Below are 15,466 nucleotides of genomic sequence, written 5' to 3' on the forward strand. Positions count from 1 at the left end.
TATTTTCTTGAAAAAAGTTGTTCTACTTCTTTCTTTCCTTTCCTCTGCCTTTCATAACTGGTGCTGTGTAATGCAAATTTTTCCACTGTGAGATGAATAAAGGTACATCCAATCCAAAAGCAAGACGAAAACTGAAGTGTGTGCATGTGTGTGTGTGCGTGTGTGTGTGTGTGTGTGTGTGTGTGTGTGTGTGTGTGTGTGTGTGTGTGTGTGTGTGTGTGTGTGTGTGTGTGCGCAAGTGTGTGTGTGTAGATGAAGACTAAACAAGGTTACGCTAAACAGCTACATGTTACCATATAACTTACTGAGAAGGTTTCTTCAGCCACTCCTGTACGACTGAGAGCTTACACAGACATATAACTTACTGTATGCAAATAAAATCTTTACACGGTTGACCAGTATGTGGGAGTCTATCCCAACCATTTTTATTGGATTGGATTGGATTTACCTTTAATAGTCTCGCAGTGGAGACATTTACATTTCAGAGCAGCAAAGTTACGAAAGGAAGATGAAAGAAAGAAGTATATAAAATTTATGGCAGTAGGCACACCCTGAACTGGTTGCCAGCCATTTGCAGGGAACACATAAACAAACAACCATTCACAATCACACATTCGTGTGATGTCATACTACTATGCATGTTTTGGAGGATTACTGTCAATGCTTGATCTGGACAAGTCTAAATGTTTGATATTTTGTAGCCAGTTTTTTTTCTTGGAAACGGCACAAATCTAGAAATTAAACGGAACTAAAACACTCGTGCCTCAATATCCTTACATGATCCAATGATTGACACTGGAGAGATAGAAATACCTGTAATGCCAAATCACGGTGACAAAGCACATTGCTGTGCAGAAACGTTTCCGCTGATTTGTATTGTAATTTCTCATTGCACATATTTAAATAATTTATTGTTTCAATTTATCACATCCGATCCAAAAATACGACGAAGATTAAAAAAAATGACAAATATTTCTTTATCAGCGTCATATGACGTTTGTTAGCACATCTCGCGATAAGTGATGTTGCCATGTCGAATTCAGTGTCACTCTCACGAGAGGATTAGTTTTATGTACTTGCGTCACGAATCACGTGTTCATTATGTTTGTAGCGCTTTCAGTTTGTCCATAGCTTCGCGAAAATGGCCACAGACAATGCCGAACAAAACTCACCGTAGAGCGGTACGGCTTTTGTTAAACATCCGATTATACGTGCTAATTCGGCCACTTTGACGATGCGAATTGACGACATTTACGAACGTCTAAAGATGCTAGCTTGTTAGCCGACTGAAGCTGCCTTAGCACAACCGGCAAAACAGTTTCCGACCTTATCACAAACGACCATATATAATTCATGTGAAGTACCGAAGAATCGATATCAACGGCATTTATGAACGGTCGATTTGGCTCCGTTTCTCGACTGTGTCTTGGCCGGAATGGTGGAGGAAGACTCGGGAGTTAATCTGAAGGAGTTTGAGATGGCTTGCCGGAGCTGCTGTTAACTAGCACATTTCATTTGGTTTGGTGTGACGTTTGCCAGTTGGTCCGCGTTGACAGCCAGCCAGGATGCTCTCCAATCTGGCCCACAGACCGTGGCAGGTCTTCTGCAGGGTCTCTTGGAGTCACAGATCAAGGTTCCCCCAGCTGTGCCTTGGTGAGCCCCCAATACACACACAGGCTGAAAAAAATGTTTTGATTTCTTGGAATTTTGATCGATTTGCTTCTTACTGTTTACATCTGACAGGTTGGCAAACAGCGGACATGTGTCGCTCGTGGTCCAGACCCCTGGATTGTCGAGCTGCTTCCTTGGCAGCGGCCAAAATCCAATTCTACTCCACCTTTGGAAACAGGAAAGATGGACCTCCAAAATCTCCATCGGATGCAGCTGAAAAAGTGGCTGCAAAACCCAACCTTAATACATCAGGTGACATCACTACTTTTACATGGTTAAGAGCCATATACAGTACGTGGATTCATATAACAACCGCTATGCGTATAACAAATAGGATTAACAATAGTTGCTTTTAAGTTAAAAAACATCTGTCTTTTGAAATACTGGTAATTTTTATTATTTTTGTATTTATTACTCCTACAGGTTCTCCAGTAAAGGGACTCACCAAAACAGAAACCATTCAAGTGAAAGGTTGGAGTAAAATATTCTATCAGTCAGATTTTTCCATTTAGAGCCATTCAACGTTCAATTTCTACGGCTTTATCATTGAAAACAGTTTAGTACCCTTTAATTAGATACTTTAATGTATTATTCAAAACATTCATGATTCATTATATCTGTAGTTGTATCATTTAGTCAGTTTTTGGGAGTCTAGTCGCTGCAGCTGGAAACCAGTTGTTTAAGCCCAAAAATGAACTTTTCTGTTCAATGTTTTTACGTTTATGCTGTATAGTTTCAGGATTGAATATTGCCTCTCTGGCTAGTTTTTCATTTGGTAAAACAACAATTATAGTCATGTTTTTTATGGACAATGGACGCCATATATTGCACAGGATTTTTAATTCAATGTATATATCTCATGAAAGACGGTGCACAGAAAAAAAATCCCTCTTTTGCTTTTGATTAAAGGTGAGATATAGGTTGGTGTTTAACTGCCTTGCATTTAAACAATACAATTGAAAAACATTGACAAATAAGAGGCAAGTTTTGCGAGCCGCATTACTTTTTACTTCTTGTAAACTTCGTCAAAATTACTAGATGCCAAGACATTCTGAAGAAAAGATGAATTTGAAAGCTATATTGTGCTCAAAAAAATGTATTGATTTCTTGCCTTGTGGTTTGTGAAACCCTGCATTAACCTGTAGTGCTTACAAAAATGCATTAGTCTAGCCCTCAGGCTGAACAATCTGAATATAGATCTCCGCCCATTGCATATCAATGGATAGCTACTTCCAAGTTATGTCTGAACTCTTGTGCTTTATCCAGCCACAAATTCTGGTTTAGTCGTTTTGATTTCATCCTTCCCAGCAAACAAACCGGTGAAAACGTGAACCTGCACAATGTGTGTCTTTCTAAATGCAGTCCGAGCTGTCCTGAAGAAGCGCGAATATGGTGCAAAGTACACGCAGAATAATTTCATCACGGCCGTCCGCGCCATGAATGAGTTCTGTCTCAAACCGAGGTGAAGGCTTCATGTTCAGCAGTCCACATTCCTTTTGTGTTAACAAGTGACCGTTCCGTTGCGATTAGCAACTAACAAGAAGCATCATTATCACACACACACGAACGTTTCTGCATTTTTGTTATGTCTGACGGCCTTGCAGTGACCTGGAGCACCTTCGCAAGATCCGAAGGCGCAGCCCTCACGATGACACCGAGGCATTCACCGTGTTCCTGCGCTCAGATGTGGAGGCAAAGTCAGTGTTTAGCATCTTGGATGAATTTATTATTCAGTTCTGATACATTTATTTATCTCTCGGCCTATCTAGAGCGTTGGATGTGTGGGGCAGCCAAGAAGCTCTGGCCAGGGAGAGGAATCTACGGAAGGAAGTGGAGAGAGAGTACCAAGAAAGTACGATTATGCTTGGTTTTGTTTCCTGTTTGCCGCATTTATAATCTATATTTATACAATAAATTGGAAAATCATGACATAGTTTTTAAGTTCTCATATGACACAAAAAGAATAATAAAAATTATTGGAAAGCTGGCTACCTAGTTTTTGGTAGTGTATAGTCAGAACTGTTACGTTATTTTTCTTATCAAAAATACTTTTGATTTATAACTATTTAGAATTGTTAATTTCCATATTCCCGCACATGGCTTGTCATTCGATGAAAGAAAATCTGTTATGACATCAAAGCAGTGGCGGCCCGTGTATTTCATCGCTAGGCCTTCAGTAGTGCTACGTCTGAGTCCAGAATCCAGACTGAAAAAAGTGGTGTGATTTACGACATGTCCACGCGAGGGTACCATTAGCCAGGAAATAACTGATTGTGAAGGCATCCAGGTAGATTTCTGACCCTGGTAACAAATGATGGCTGAAATGTGATTGGTTTAATGCTTAAATACAAAAACACACATCTGGAAGCAGATCAACAGGGGAAAATCAATGAAAGGAAGCCGAAAGACAATTTGGAATGATTTGATAAGAATTCATGGACAAATCCGCTTCAATTCCAAGCCGCGACAGTTGCACATACACATTGGTGCTCTGCGCTGACGCACCTCCTATTGACATTACCTTATACCTTAAAAGTACTGTTTTTAGCTAGCTGGCTAAGTTTCTCTCCACAGTATTTTAGTTATTCCGGGTTGAGTGAACGCTGGCGCGTGTGGCTGCCGCTGCTCATCCACAGAAAAAAAAAACTTGTCCTGTGACTGTTAAGTGACCTTGAGAGTTTTGAAAGGCGCTTATAAATCAAATGGACGTATTATTATTATTATTATTACTACAATATACCGAACATCGGTCTGTGATTCAGATATTTTTAGGTCAGAAGAGAAGGCTTTGCAGGCTTTGACGGTCCGCCACTGCATAAAATAGGGACAAGGAACTTCCACTACTCTGGAGAGATGCTCCAGACAATGCAAATTCAAGTGAAATGAAATTGTTATTCTCTAAATCGTTTTCTCTCTCTTTCTCTAATCTCTAGATATCTTTCGTAGTCAGCAGTTGTTGAAGGAATACAAAGACTTCTGGGGAAACACAAGGGTAACAATGTCTTACCTTCACTGGCTCTTTACAGTACTTGTACACTTTGAAAATGTAAAAAGGTCTAATTTAAAGGTCAGTTGTGAAGTCAATTTGGTCAGGTATATTTTGAGTAATACTATTTTTTTTTTTTTTACACAACTCACCTAGGCTCATAGTTCGACCCAAAGCAACACAGTACACAGTGAAAATGCCCTTACTAACGGGTGACATCATTTTTACAGGATGCAGAGTCACCTTTTAGCCTTTGTACTGTATTATTTGTTCCATTAGCTACTCTTTGCTATTGTTGTTAAGTTAATCAGCGAAATACATTGACGCTGTTTGGCAGACGCATTCTGGAAAACGATTGAGTGGCCAAAAGGAAAAAAATAGTGTTATAAATGTCCATGGTTGTAATTCTGGATAATATTCAACTTAAATGAGTGCCTGGATGAAGTCCTCTGTAATGGTTTACAACTGACAATATTGCCAATATGATGTGCGGTGTGTCGGACAGAACGACCGTAGATGACTGATGACACCATTTTGGCATTCTGATTATCTGGCTCGTATACATATGGTCCAACAACATACAACCTCCTTTTCAACACCTGGATCCCCTCAGATATAATATTGAAACGATGCTTTCCGAATCACTTTCCATAGTGATCCCAACTTTTGTCTCAAAGTGACATCACACATGCAAGTTTGACTAGCATCAGGATCTCACGTCAGGAAAACCATTACTTTGTCTAATTTATGAAATATAAGTTATTTTTTCCATGATTAATTTTGTGTATTTCATTTACCGTATTTTCCAGTGTATAAGGCGCGCCGGAGTATAAGCCGCACCCCCAATGAATGGTGTAATTTCAAACTTTTTCCATATATAAGGCAGACCGGAGGGCAAGGTGCACCTTCAATGAATGGAAAAATGTTTCCCAAATATAATGTATAAATATATCAATGTTTTCCAAATATACGGCACACCACATTATACGGTGCTACAGTAGAGTCTGGGGCTACACACTACTTTTTCTACAGGGGGAAATTGAGTCTATGGCTGCGAGACCTGTTGTGGCTCAATATAATTTCACATAAAAGGCGCATCTGCGTATAAGGCGCAGGGTCATCTTTTGAAGAAAAGGAAGGCTTTTGGGTGCACCTTATACACCGGAAATACGCTAATTACAAAAAGATTTAGTTTGGGACATTCTAATATTACATGACACACTTTCAGAGGTCTATCAATAGTTTTCCTTCCATAAATAAAATAAATGTCATTGCTTATTGATGTAGCCAATGCATCACAAGGAATCCGTATTTTAGTATTGTAGTTATCTAGAGACGGACAAACTCCAAGAAAGAATTTCAGTATGTTTTATGTGTTTAATATTATCGACTTAATCATTGACTTCTATTATGTTTTCCTAAAGCCTCGATCAGGTAAAAGGACAACGTTTTTACAAGGTCCTGGCAAGGTGGTCATGGTCGCCATTTGTATGTAAGTGAAGACATTTTTTCCTATATATTTATTTATTTATGTATTCCTTCAACACTTTTGGGTGTAAATGCTTGTGTTCTATTTCTAAGTATGACTTAATGTGTAGTATTGGCTTTAAGCGCTTTTTAGCTCATCTCGTAAAATGTAAAAAAAAAAAAGATTGCAAGACTTGTGTCTCATGAGGTTCTGTGGTGTATTCAATTAAGATAATTATATTAGAATACACATGCAGTCACATGATGAAATTTTCGATCAGTGCAACCGGGAAAAAAAAGACTCACTGCTGCAGATTTTCTTTCGAGTTCTTTCGACGCTCTCGAAACTAATGCGATGTCACACACAACACACACGATGTGAAGTCAGTTTGCTTGACTTATGCTGTGTTTGACCTTGGAAGTTCCTTTGTAGAAACACTAACCCTTGTTCTGTCCCAACATAAATTATAGATGATATGTTAGAAACTGGCTGTGTGATTTTATTTATCAACTCATTCACTGCCATTCACGGATTTTATTCGGGAATTGAAAATATGACATTGAGCGCTATTCCCAAACTTGTTTGGGTTTTGGCTTTTCTTGTTTGGGTGCCAATAAAGCGCTGGCAATGGCCTCTGACAATGTTTTTCTCTTCCACATGGGGGCAGCATTTCTCCCTTTTCCATGTTAGCGCTTTATTCCAGCTTCAGCTGCTGTTAAAGCGCTATATAAACCAATTTCATGCTCCTATAACTCCAGACCCATATAATTTAGGAATTAGCTCTTTTTTTTCTGATTAAAAAAAGAGTCGAAGGTTTCTTGCGCTGCATTTACTGTTTCTGTAGTCCTAAAATCCAATATTCTGTGGGTCCTGGAATTCGTGTAATAATGACAAAAACCCTCGCAGTACCCTATTGTACACATGAGTTAACTTGGATTTTATATATTTTTTTCTTTTGGTCAAAGAGGGCGAGGATTCTAGACGATAAAACAAATTTGATTTAAATAATGTCATTTTCATTTTCTACAAGCAGGGGAAGTGCGGTGAATACAATTGTAAAATGATTTTTCCGATTCAACATTTGAAGTCAAAGATGCCATTTGCTGACTTGTTTTTTGATTATTTTTTTTCTTGTCCAATGACTCTTTTTTTTTTCATGTGTCTCTTGTACAGAAATGGCCTGAACTTCTTTTTCAAGCTACTGGCATGGGTCTACACTGGTTCGGCAAGCATGTTTTCTGAAGCCATCCATTCCTTAGCTGACACCTGCAATCAGGCTCTGCTGGCTCTGGGCATCAGTCAGTCGGTGCGGAACCCTGACGCTGGGCATCCGTAAGCCTTCTAAATAACTCCTGTCATGATGATGAGGAAGTAGAGGTGGTCACAGAGCAGCAAACTACAAAGGGCATGCCCATTATTGCTTCTTCAGGTACGGCTTCTCCAACATGCGCTACATCGCCTCCCTCATTAGCGGTGTGGGCATTTTCATGATGGGTGCCGGCCTCTCCTGGTATCATGGCATCATGGGACTGCTGCACCCGCAGCCTATTGAGTCTCTATTATGGGTAAATGTCCACTCAGACTCTTTCTCACTTTCACCTGAGTCATAAAAAAGGCAAAAATAATGGTTTGTGCTTTCTTTATGGCAGGCATACTGCATTTTGGCTGGTTCTCTGGTGTCTGAAGGAGGTATGTCAGAGATGTTGAAATCACAGTGAACTCTTGCTATTCTCGTAAGATAGGAAACAAACCTGCCACGTAGAGTGAGAACCCAAAAATAATTGACGCCATTCCAAGGTGTTTCTGATTAACTATAGATGCCATAAAGTGTCAGAAAAAATGAAGAGGATTACAGACGCTCCCCAATTTACGAACATTCGAGCTACGAATAACGGCACATATGAACATTTTTGCGGGTACACTATGTCGAAAAAGTTTTGGACAGAGATGCTGTAAATTAGATTTTGTATTGCGTGCCTTTATCCGCCCGAGCTCGCTTGCGATTGGCTGCGTACTGTGCTTCGCACGCGCACAGACACATTGGAGATTTCAAGGGCTGGATGTTTGCGCAACGAACACCCAGGCTGACCAATCAGCGCCCGACTATGAAGTGTTGCCAACGATCAGTTCAGGCCCCGATCCGCCGACCTCCCTTATGATTGGCTGTGTATAATATGTGGGCGGGGATGAAATCCCTCTTCCCAGTTGACACTCCAGGAGGACGCGATGAATAACAACAAGTAATGGCTGCTGGTACGTATTTCAGTAATGTGGCAGCAGCTTCAGTAATGGCTTACTGAAAACCCTTGGATATATGTCGTTGTACTACTCTCGGTGTGAATTTATATTACAACTGTTAGTGCGTATGTGTTTTAAACTTTCCCATTCAGTGTTCGACTTATACATACATTCCATACAAAATATAACACCGAAGCAACTTACGAACAAATTCACCTTACGAACGACCGCTCGGGACATGTCTCGTTCGTAAGGTGGGTAGCGTCTGTATAAAAATGCAAACTGATACCTCTATGAACGTCTCTTCATATGAAATTTTCAAGTTACATAACACCTCAAAAGGAAAATATTGCCCTTAGTTCCGAAATAAAGATACGAAACGAAAAAATACAGTATGCTTTGCTACTCGTGGCTCTGAGTCACCTAAACGTAACATATTTATAGCTGCTGTGCCATTGGCATTATTCTGCCATCCCATTGGGTAAGAGGTACCTCTACGGTATCTGTGTGTAGATAGATACATATTTTGAAGCATCTTTGTCATTTGCCTGTCAGGCCATGAGGTGTTCTGATAGTTTTAGGTAAATGAATCCCCAGAAAAAGTATCCACCAATCACTCTGCTAATATTGGCCATGGGCATTTCGAAGCATTGTTAAAAGCTGACAAAAAGCCCATGTCCTTTGCTCAATTTTTTGGCTTGAATGCATAGTTTGCGAATAAGCAGTTTCTCAGTAGGAAAAAAACAGCAAAAAAAATGCAAACCATAAATATGCGGGGGTCAGCAATACTGTAATTCTCTGCTCCTTTGGTTTTGTTTGATTTTGTTTGTTGTACAATCCACAGCCACCCTACTGGTCGCCATTAATGAGATAAAGAGAAGTGCCCAAAACCACGGACTCTCCTTTTATGAATATGGTATGGAGCAATTCAAGTACCGTATTTCATTCAAGTTGCCTCATTTGAATTTTAAAGTTGACAAACAAAAAAAAGCTAGTATTGAATAAAACTAAAGGCATATTTTGTGCACAGTCATGCAAAGTCGAGACCCGAGCACCAATGTGGTGTTACTTGAGGATACGGCCGCCGTGCTTGGTGTCATTATGGCTGCGGGTTGCATGGGACTCACGTCGCTCACAGGTAAATGGGAAGTCATGCTCACATTAACACACTTCTTGAATGCTGGAATGTCAATGTATATACAGTATTATATGTTAGAATCACTTGATGATAATAATAATAACAACTCGATATATTCTCTATCAACCTCATGAGCTGAGGCTCAGTTATTTAGTTTCACACATATGAGCTTCAATCTCTAATTCCCTCTCTGACTCCATTCCTGTGTCGTGTGTTGGGTTTTTCCGCAGGGAATCCATACTACGATAGTCTGGGCTCGCTGGGAGTCGGAACGTTGCTTGGCACAGTTTCGGCCTTCCTTATCTACACCAACACTGAGGCACTACTGGGACGCTCCATACAGGCGGAGCGCGTGCAGAAACTCACCGAGTTCTTGGAGAACGACCCCGCTGTGAGGTCAGCAGATGGTTCATTTTGTCTCAGAATATCTAGGGCAGCATTCCCCATCCCCCGGGAGTATGTTATGATTTGGTTTGTGAACTACCAATCGTAACTCATTCACTGCCAGACGTGCAAAAAATGTGTCCACTCCATTGCCGGAGTTTTTGTCATTGTCACTCGAATTCGAGGACCCACAGAATTTTGAGTTTTAGGACTACATAAACATTTAATGCAGCGTAAGAAACGTTAGACTATTTTCTTTCATCAGAAAAAAAGAGTTAATTCCTAAATTATATGGGTCTGGAGTTATATGAGCTTGAAATGAGGGCGGCTGTCCAAAATACAATACAGTGGGCCCTCAGTTTACGAACACCTTGCCTTACGAAATTTTAGGTTTACGAACGTTAAATTTATGAAAATTAAACCTTGGATTAAGCACTACTTTTCGGGATACACACCCACCACGGCTGGCGGAGTAATCTTACGGCGGAAGAACACCAAAGCACACGACTGAACAGCTCCCCAGTCGGCCTACCTTTCCACACCCCCTTTCTCTGAATGCACACGTCGATCGCCCCCAAGGAGTTTTTTACAGATACTTTTGCTGTTATGGGACCGAAAAAGAGCCCACCACAGGCTTGTGTTCAGCCGAAGAAGACACAAAACAAAATTACAGTCGAGGAGAAGAAGGAGTTCATTGAGAAACACGAACAAGGTGTGCGTTTGTCTGATTTAGCGCCCCGGTACCGATATGCTAAGTCCACCATTGCTAACATCCTTCACATAAAGCTTTACACAACGGCTTTATTTACTCGATGCTTTCACGTGACAAATGACACCGAACTATCCCTTAGGGATTGTTGGACGGTCCATTTCAATGTGTGTCTGTCACGTGCGAGTTGACAGCTGGGGCGGGGCCGCCGCTTCCAACCTCCGCCAGCTGCCGTCAATCCCCTAATCACAGACACTGGGACATTTAAACTAGTGTCTCAGACTTTTTCCAGTATGAGGATTTGCTTTGCCCGAGGTGATTGTTGGCCGCGATCGCGCAAGTTAGTTGCTTTTCGCGATTGCGAGCTTTTGCACCCCCGTGTGCCATTTAATTTTCCGAGTTTGTTAGGCTGGACGCTTCGCCCCCACCCGCCTACTCGATGTACCCCTTTTTGTGGCTCATTTTGTCACGTTATTCCGGGTCTGTGGAATCATCAGACTTTTTGTTGTAATAAAATATCTGCCAGCACCTACGTCTCTGCTGCCTGCTTAGGGATCCAACCCCTTTTATTAACGTTCCGACGAGTCAGCTATCCCTGTCACGCTCGGAACGTGACAGTATCATTGTGTTCAGCTAAATGGAATGATGTGCAGGCTTTTATTGACCAGTTCCATCCCGAAAATACTTTGGCTATGAGAATCATCAACATGATGAATGATGTGTGTGATGTAATGCCTCGGTTTCATTAGACCTTACAAATCAGAAAGCAACAGGTGTCAATTAAGAGCCATCAACGACCATGACAAATGTAAATAAAGTGCCTTTATTATATAGTGCAGTGTATTTCTTTCATTACAATACAATAGCACCTTTATTATACATAGAATACGGTATGTTGTGTGTAGTTTTAAGGCTTATTTAGTTGAAAATTATATTTTATGGCGACCTGGGAACGGATTATTCTCACATGGGTAATGGTTTCCTATGGGAAATAAATTTTTGCGATACACACTTTTCGCCTTACACACTCTGTCTGGGAACACATTAAGTTCGGAAGCCAAGGCCCCATTGTACAGACTTATTGGTTTATATAGTGCTTTAACAACAGCTGAAGCTGGAACAAAGCGCTAAGATGGAAACAAAGGAAATGCTGCCCCCTTTGTGGAATGGAAAAAAATGCCAGTGGCCATGGCCAGCGCTTTATCGACACCCAAAAAAACAAAACCCAAACAGATTCAGAATGGCGCTCATATTTTCAATTCCCGAATAAATTTGTGACTGGCAGTGAATAAGTTAATATGTTAAGTTCAAATGTGGCCCAAGGTTTGAAATGATATTCCCCAGGGCTGCATCTTAGTCCCACTTCTATTCTCTCAACATATTAATAATTGGGGCCATAGTTTGGATGGTTTTCATCTTTCTATAGATGATATCATCATTTATTGTGGCTGTCCATCCATCTCAGTGTCTTCCCAATTTGAAGGGTCCTTTTGAGATTTTTCCATTCTCAATGCTTTTTTTACCCCTTCTTCTTTTTAAACTTCATATCCAGAGCCATCCATGATGTGAAAGCCACCGACATGGGACTGAGCAAAGTGCGCTTTAAGGCAGAAGTTGACTTTGATGGCCGAGTAGTGACGCGCTCGTATCTAGAAAAGCAAGACATCGACCAAATCCTCAATGTAAGTCCATCACTTGTCGCCTTGGGTACACTCGCATTTTTAAAAAGCAGACTTTTGATGATTATCTGTGTTTTATGTGGGGGTACCATTGCAGGACATTCAACAAGTGAAAACGCCAGAAGAGCTGGAGAACTTCATGCTGAAACACGGTGAGAACATCATTGACACCCTGGGCGCTGAGGTGGACCGCTTAGAGAAAGAACTCAAGGTAAATGAAAGCTTAAAAAACAGAAAATTCACCATAGATAGCCAAGTTATCTTATGTTGATACTATTTGCAGTCGGGGGGGGGGGGGGGGGGGGGGGGGTGCAGCTATTTTCGTCTTCCTAGGAGGGGCATGACAAAATATAATTGAGAAGCACTGATGTACAGTAAGCATAAATATCATCCATCTAAACATATATACTGTATCGGTATATACTCACAGACATCATCATAGCATATGAGACATTGCCGAAGGATGTAATTCACACAGAATAACGTTGCCATGACTTTCCTTTCCTTCCTGCCTATAAATGTTGAACAGTGTTTAGGGTTTTATGAGAACGTAAGATCATATTGATGTTTTGGTATAGATGCTGGAATGGCTTGATAGTCTTTCGCTGGGAAAATTATCGGTACTTCTTTGGTGTCGGACGTTTTGCTCCTCATCCGAGAAGCTTCGTCAGCTAACTAAAATTTGCTGGTGGTTCTGGCCCAATATATATGTCCTGAATGTCCAGAGGTGGTGGTGCCAGCCTCTGCTTTGATAGGTCCCTGCTCTAAGGTTTGGGGGAGCAGAGGACTATTCCCTGAGGCTGAACTGATTACTTATTTTGTCCTGACTGATTATGGTCTATGACTGGCCCTGATTGCCCCATTCGCCCTGGTATCATCTCATCAGCATGACTAAGCCTACGTGGTAACGAATTCTGTTGTCAGCACAATCCAAATCGAATTTGGGAAAATTATTTTTTATATGTGAGTACCATATTTTCCGGTTTATAAGGCGCATCAGGTTTCTCGAAATACGAGCACGAGTTCTACAGGGGGATGAAGTCGGTGGCTGCTCACAGTAGTTGCGAGACCTGTTGTGGCTCAATATAAGGCGCACCTGCGTATAAGGCTCGTGGTCATCTTTTGAAGAAAATTAAGGCTTTTGGTTGCACCTTATACACCGAAAAATACGGTAAATTAAGCTTTATCATGTGACAAATTAAACATGTAAGTCAAGTTACCACTATGTACCCTTTTCAAAATGAGTTGAGTAATAATGTGCATTTCCTACACAGCAACGTAACCCCGAGGTGCGCCATGTAGACCTTGAGATCCTGTAAGAACTTAAAAACCTACAAGATGAAGAAGAGGGGAAAAAAAAGATGCGCACTCCTGCCTCTGCCGGCTGCCTACCATTCCCAATGACAATTTCTGCCTCCTCACAGGCCTCCGTTCAGGGTCGCTTGAACATGATTGCGATGAGTTAATGGTACCAAACAGGTTTGGCACAATCACATTTTCAGATGGGGGTCCCCCCCGCCCCAATTCCAACACAGGATTGACTGTTTTTGTTGATGTTTCCTAACAGATGACTTCACTACATGGTATTAGGGTACCAATCAAGCTACAGTGTTCAGACTACTAACTTTTGGTATACTAAATGAAGATTTATTAAGATTTATTATAAATCAAACATTATTACACAACACACACATACACCATTTTTTTAGTAAAAAAATTGTTTCCCAGGTCTGAAAACGCAGACATTCCTCATGTATGAAAATCGGTTTGGCCCATTTGCACTAATGTGTTGCCATTTTTTTTTTTTATTTTGAAGCCCATTTTACTGAAGGCCACTGTCATTTCACGTGAGTTAGTGAGGAGGATGCAGAATGAAATATTTGACTTGTGAGAGTGTGTGGAGTCAGGAATTCATATAGCGCACTGATGCAGGTGAACAAATTTTTAAAATATAATTTATTAAATTATTTTGACTTCTGTCGGTGCTGTGGGTGTTCTTTGGTTTTTATTTCTAATTTTTTAGTTGAGAAATGAATTTAACTCATTTACTGCCAGACGATGTGCAAAAATGTGTCCACTCCAGTGCCAGGGTTTTTGTCATTGTCACTCAAATTCCAAGACCCACAGAAGATTGAGTTTTAGGACTTCATAAACATTCAATGCAGCGTCAGAAACCTTAGTCTGTCCTCTTTCATCAGCAAAAGAGTTCATTTCTAAATTTCTGTCTCTGGAGGTATCGAAACTTAAAGGACAACCGACTTCTCCGGACAAGTTGTGTCCATAATTTGTAAAATGGCTTCAAATGACTTCTACTGGGTGTATTTTACAAAGATTCCACCGCATATAGCTATATTTTACGTTTTAAGACTCACACTGAATATTCAGGAAGTCTTGTTTTTGAGTTGGTGACGAGTACGTACGTGACGTCACTAAAGGACCACCCTTGACCGTAAAAAAGACGCATTGTAGCGGTCCTTCCACCACGTCAATGTATTTTGCTGTACTTGTTTGGTCTGGGGACCTTGTGTTGTACCCAGAGGGCGTCCAAGCGCCATATAAGGAATTTATCAGCATGGGTATTTTAGATGCTATCAAACGTTTTTCTGGTGTCAGTTAAAAAACAAAAAAGTGACGTCGGTTGTCCTTTAAAATAAGGGGCGGCTGTCCAATGCAATACATACATATTGGTTTACATAGTGCTTTGACAGCTGAAGCTGGAACAAAGCACAAATGTGAAAAGGGGGGGTGGGTGCTGCTGCCCCCTTGTGGAAAAGAAAAAACCTGGCCAGAGGCTATGGCTAGCGCTTTATCGGCAGTCAAGCACATAAAAACAAAATTCGAACAAATTCAGGAATGGCGCTCCACGTCACATTTTCAATTCCTGAATAAATTCGTCAATGGCAGTGAATGTCAACCTACAAATGTCTTGCCACACTATGAATATGATTAAACATTTTTTTTTTAATATATCTAGTCCACCAAGATGGGAGTCTCAGAGGTCTTAGTTCAGATTTCGGCCTATGTCATGGTTGCCACATGGATGAACACCATTACCGTTCACAATCACACCTAGGGGCAATTTAGAGTGTTATTTACCTCCCATGCATCCAATTGGAATGTCGGAAGAAACCGGAGTACCCTTAAAAAAACCCACCCGGGCACGTGGGAGAACATGCAAACTTCACACAGAAAA

At 40.8% G+C, this 15,466-nt stretch overlaps 1 protein-coding gene across 1 annotated transcript; it reads left to right on the forward strand.

The window, feature by feature from the left end:
* The first annotated feature begins 1,079 nt into the window (after window positions 1-1,079).
* Window positions 1,080-15,233, forward strand: slc30a9 (solute carrier family 30 member 9). Its single transcript, XM_089021569.1, has 17 exons — window positions 1,080-1,653; window positions 1,744-1,923; window positions 2,095-2,142; window positions 3,034-3,133; window positions 3,276-3,368; window positions 3,441-3,523; window positions 4,605-4,663; window positions 6,082-6,149; window positions 7,299-7,457; window positions 7,555-7,690; window positions 7,775-7,814; window positions 9,208-9,279; window positions 9,394-9,501; window positions 9,732-9,897; window positions 12,147-12,276; window positions 12,371-12,484; window positions 13,548-15,233. Exons 1-17 carry the CDS (start codon window positions 1,566-1,568, stop codon window positions 13,590-13,592), a joined length of 1,689 nt encoding a protein of 562 aa, XP_088877695.1. The 5' UTR covers window positions 1,080-1,565; the 3' UTR covers window positions 13,593-15,233.
* The last annotated feature ends 233 nt before the right edge of the window (window positions 15,234-15,466 follow it).

The sequence above is a fragment of the Hippocampus bargibanti genome, linkage group LG02 (assembly GCF_051943395.1).
Source record: "Hippocampus bargibanti isolate YZ-2025 linkage group LG02, ASM5194339v1, whole genome shotgun sequence".
Classification (NCBI taxonomy): Eukaryota; Metazoa; Chordata; class Actinopteri; order Syngnathiformes; family Syngnathidae; genus Hippocampus; species Hippocampus bargibanti.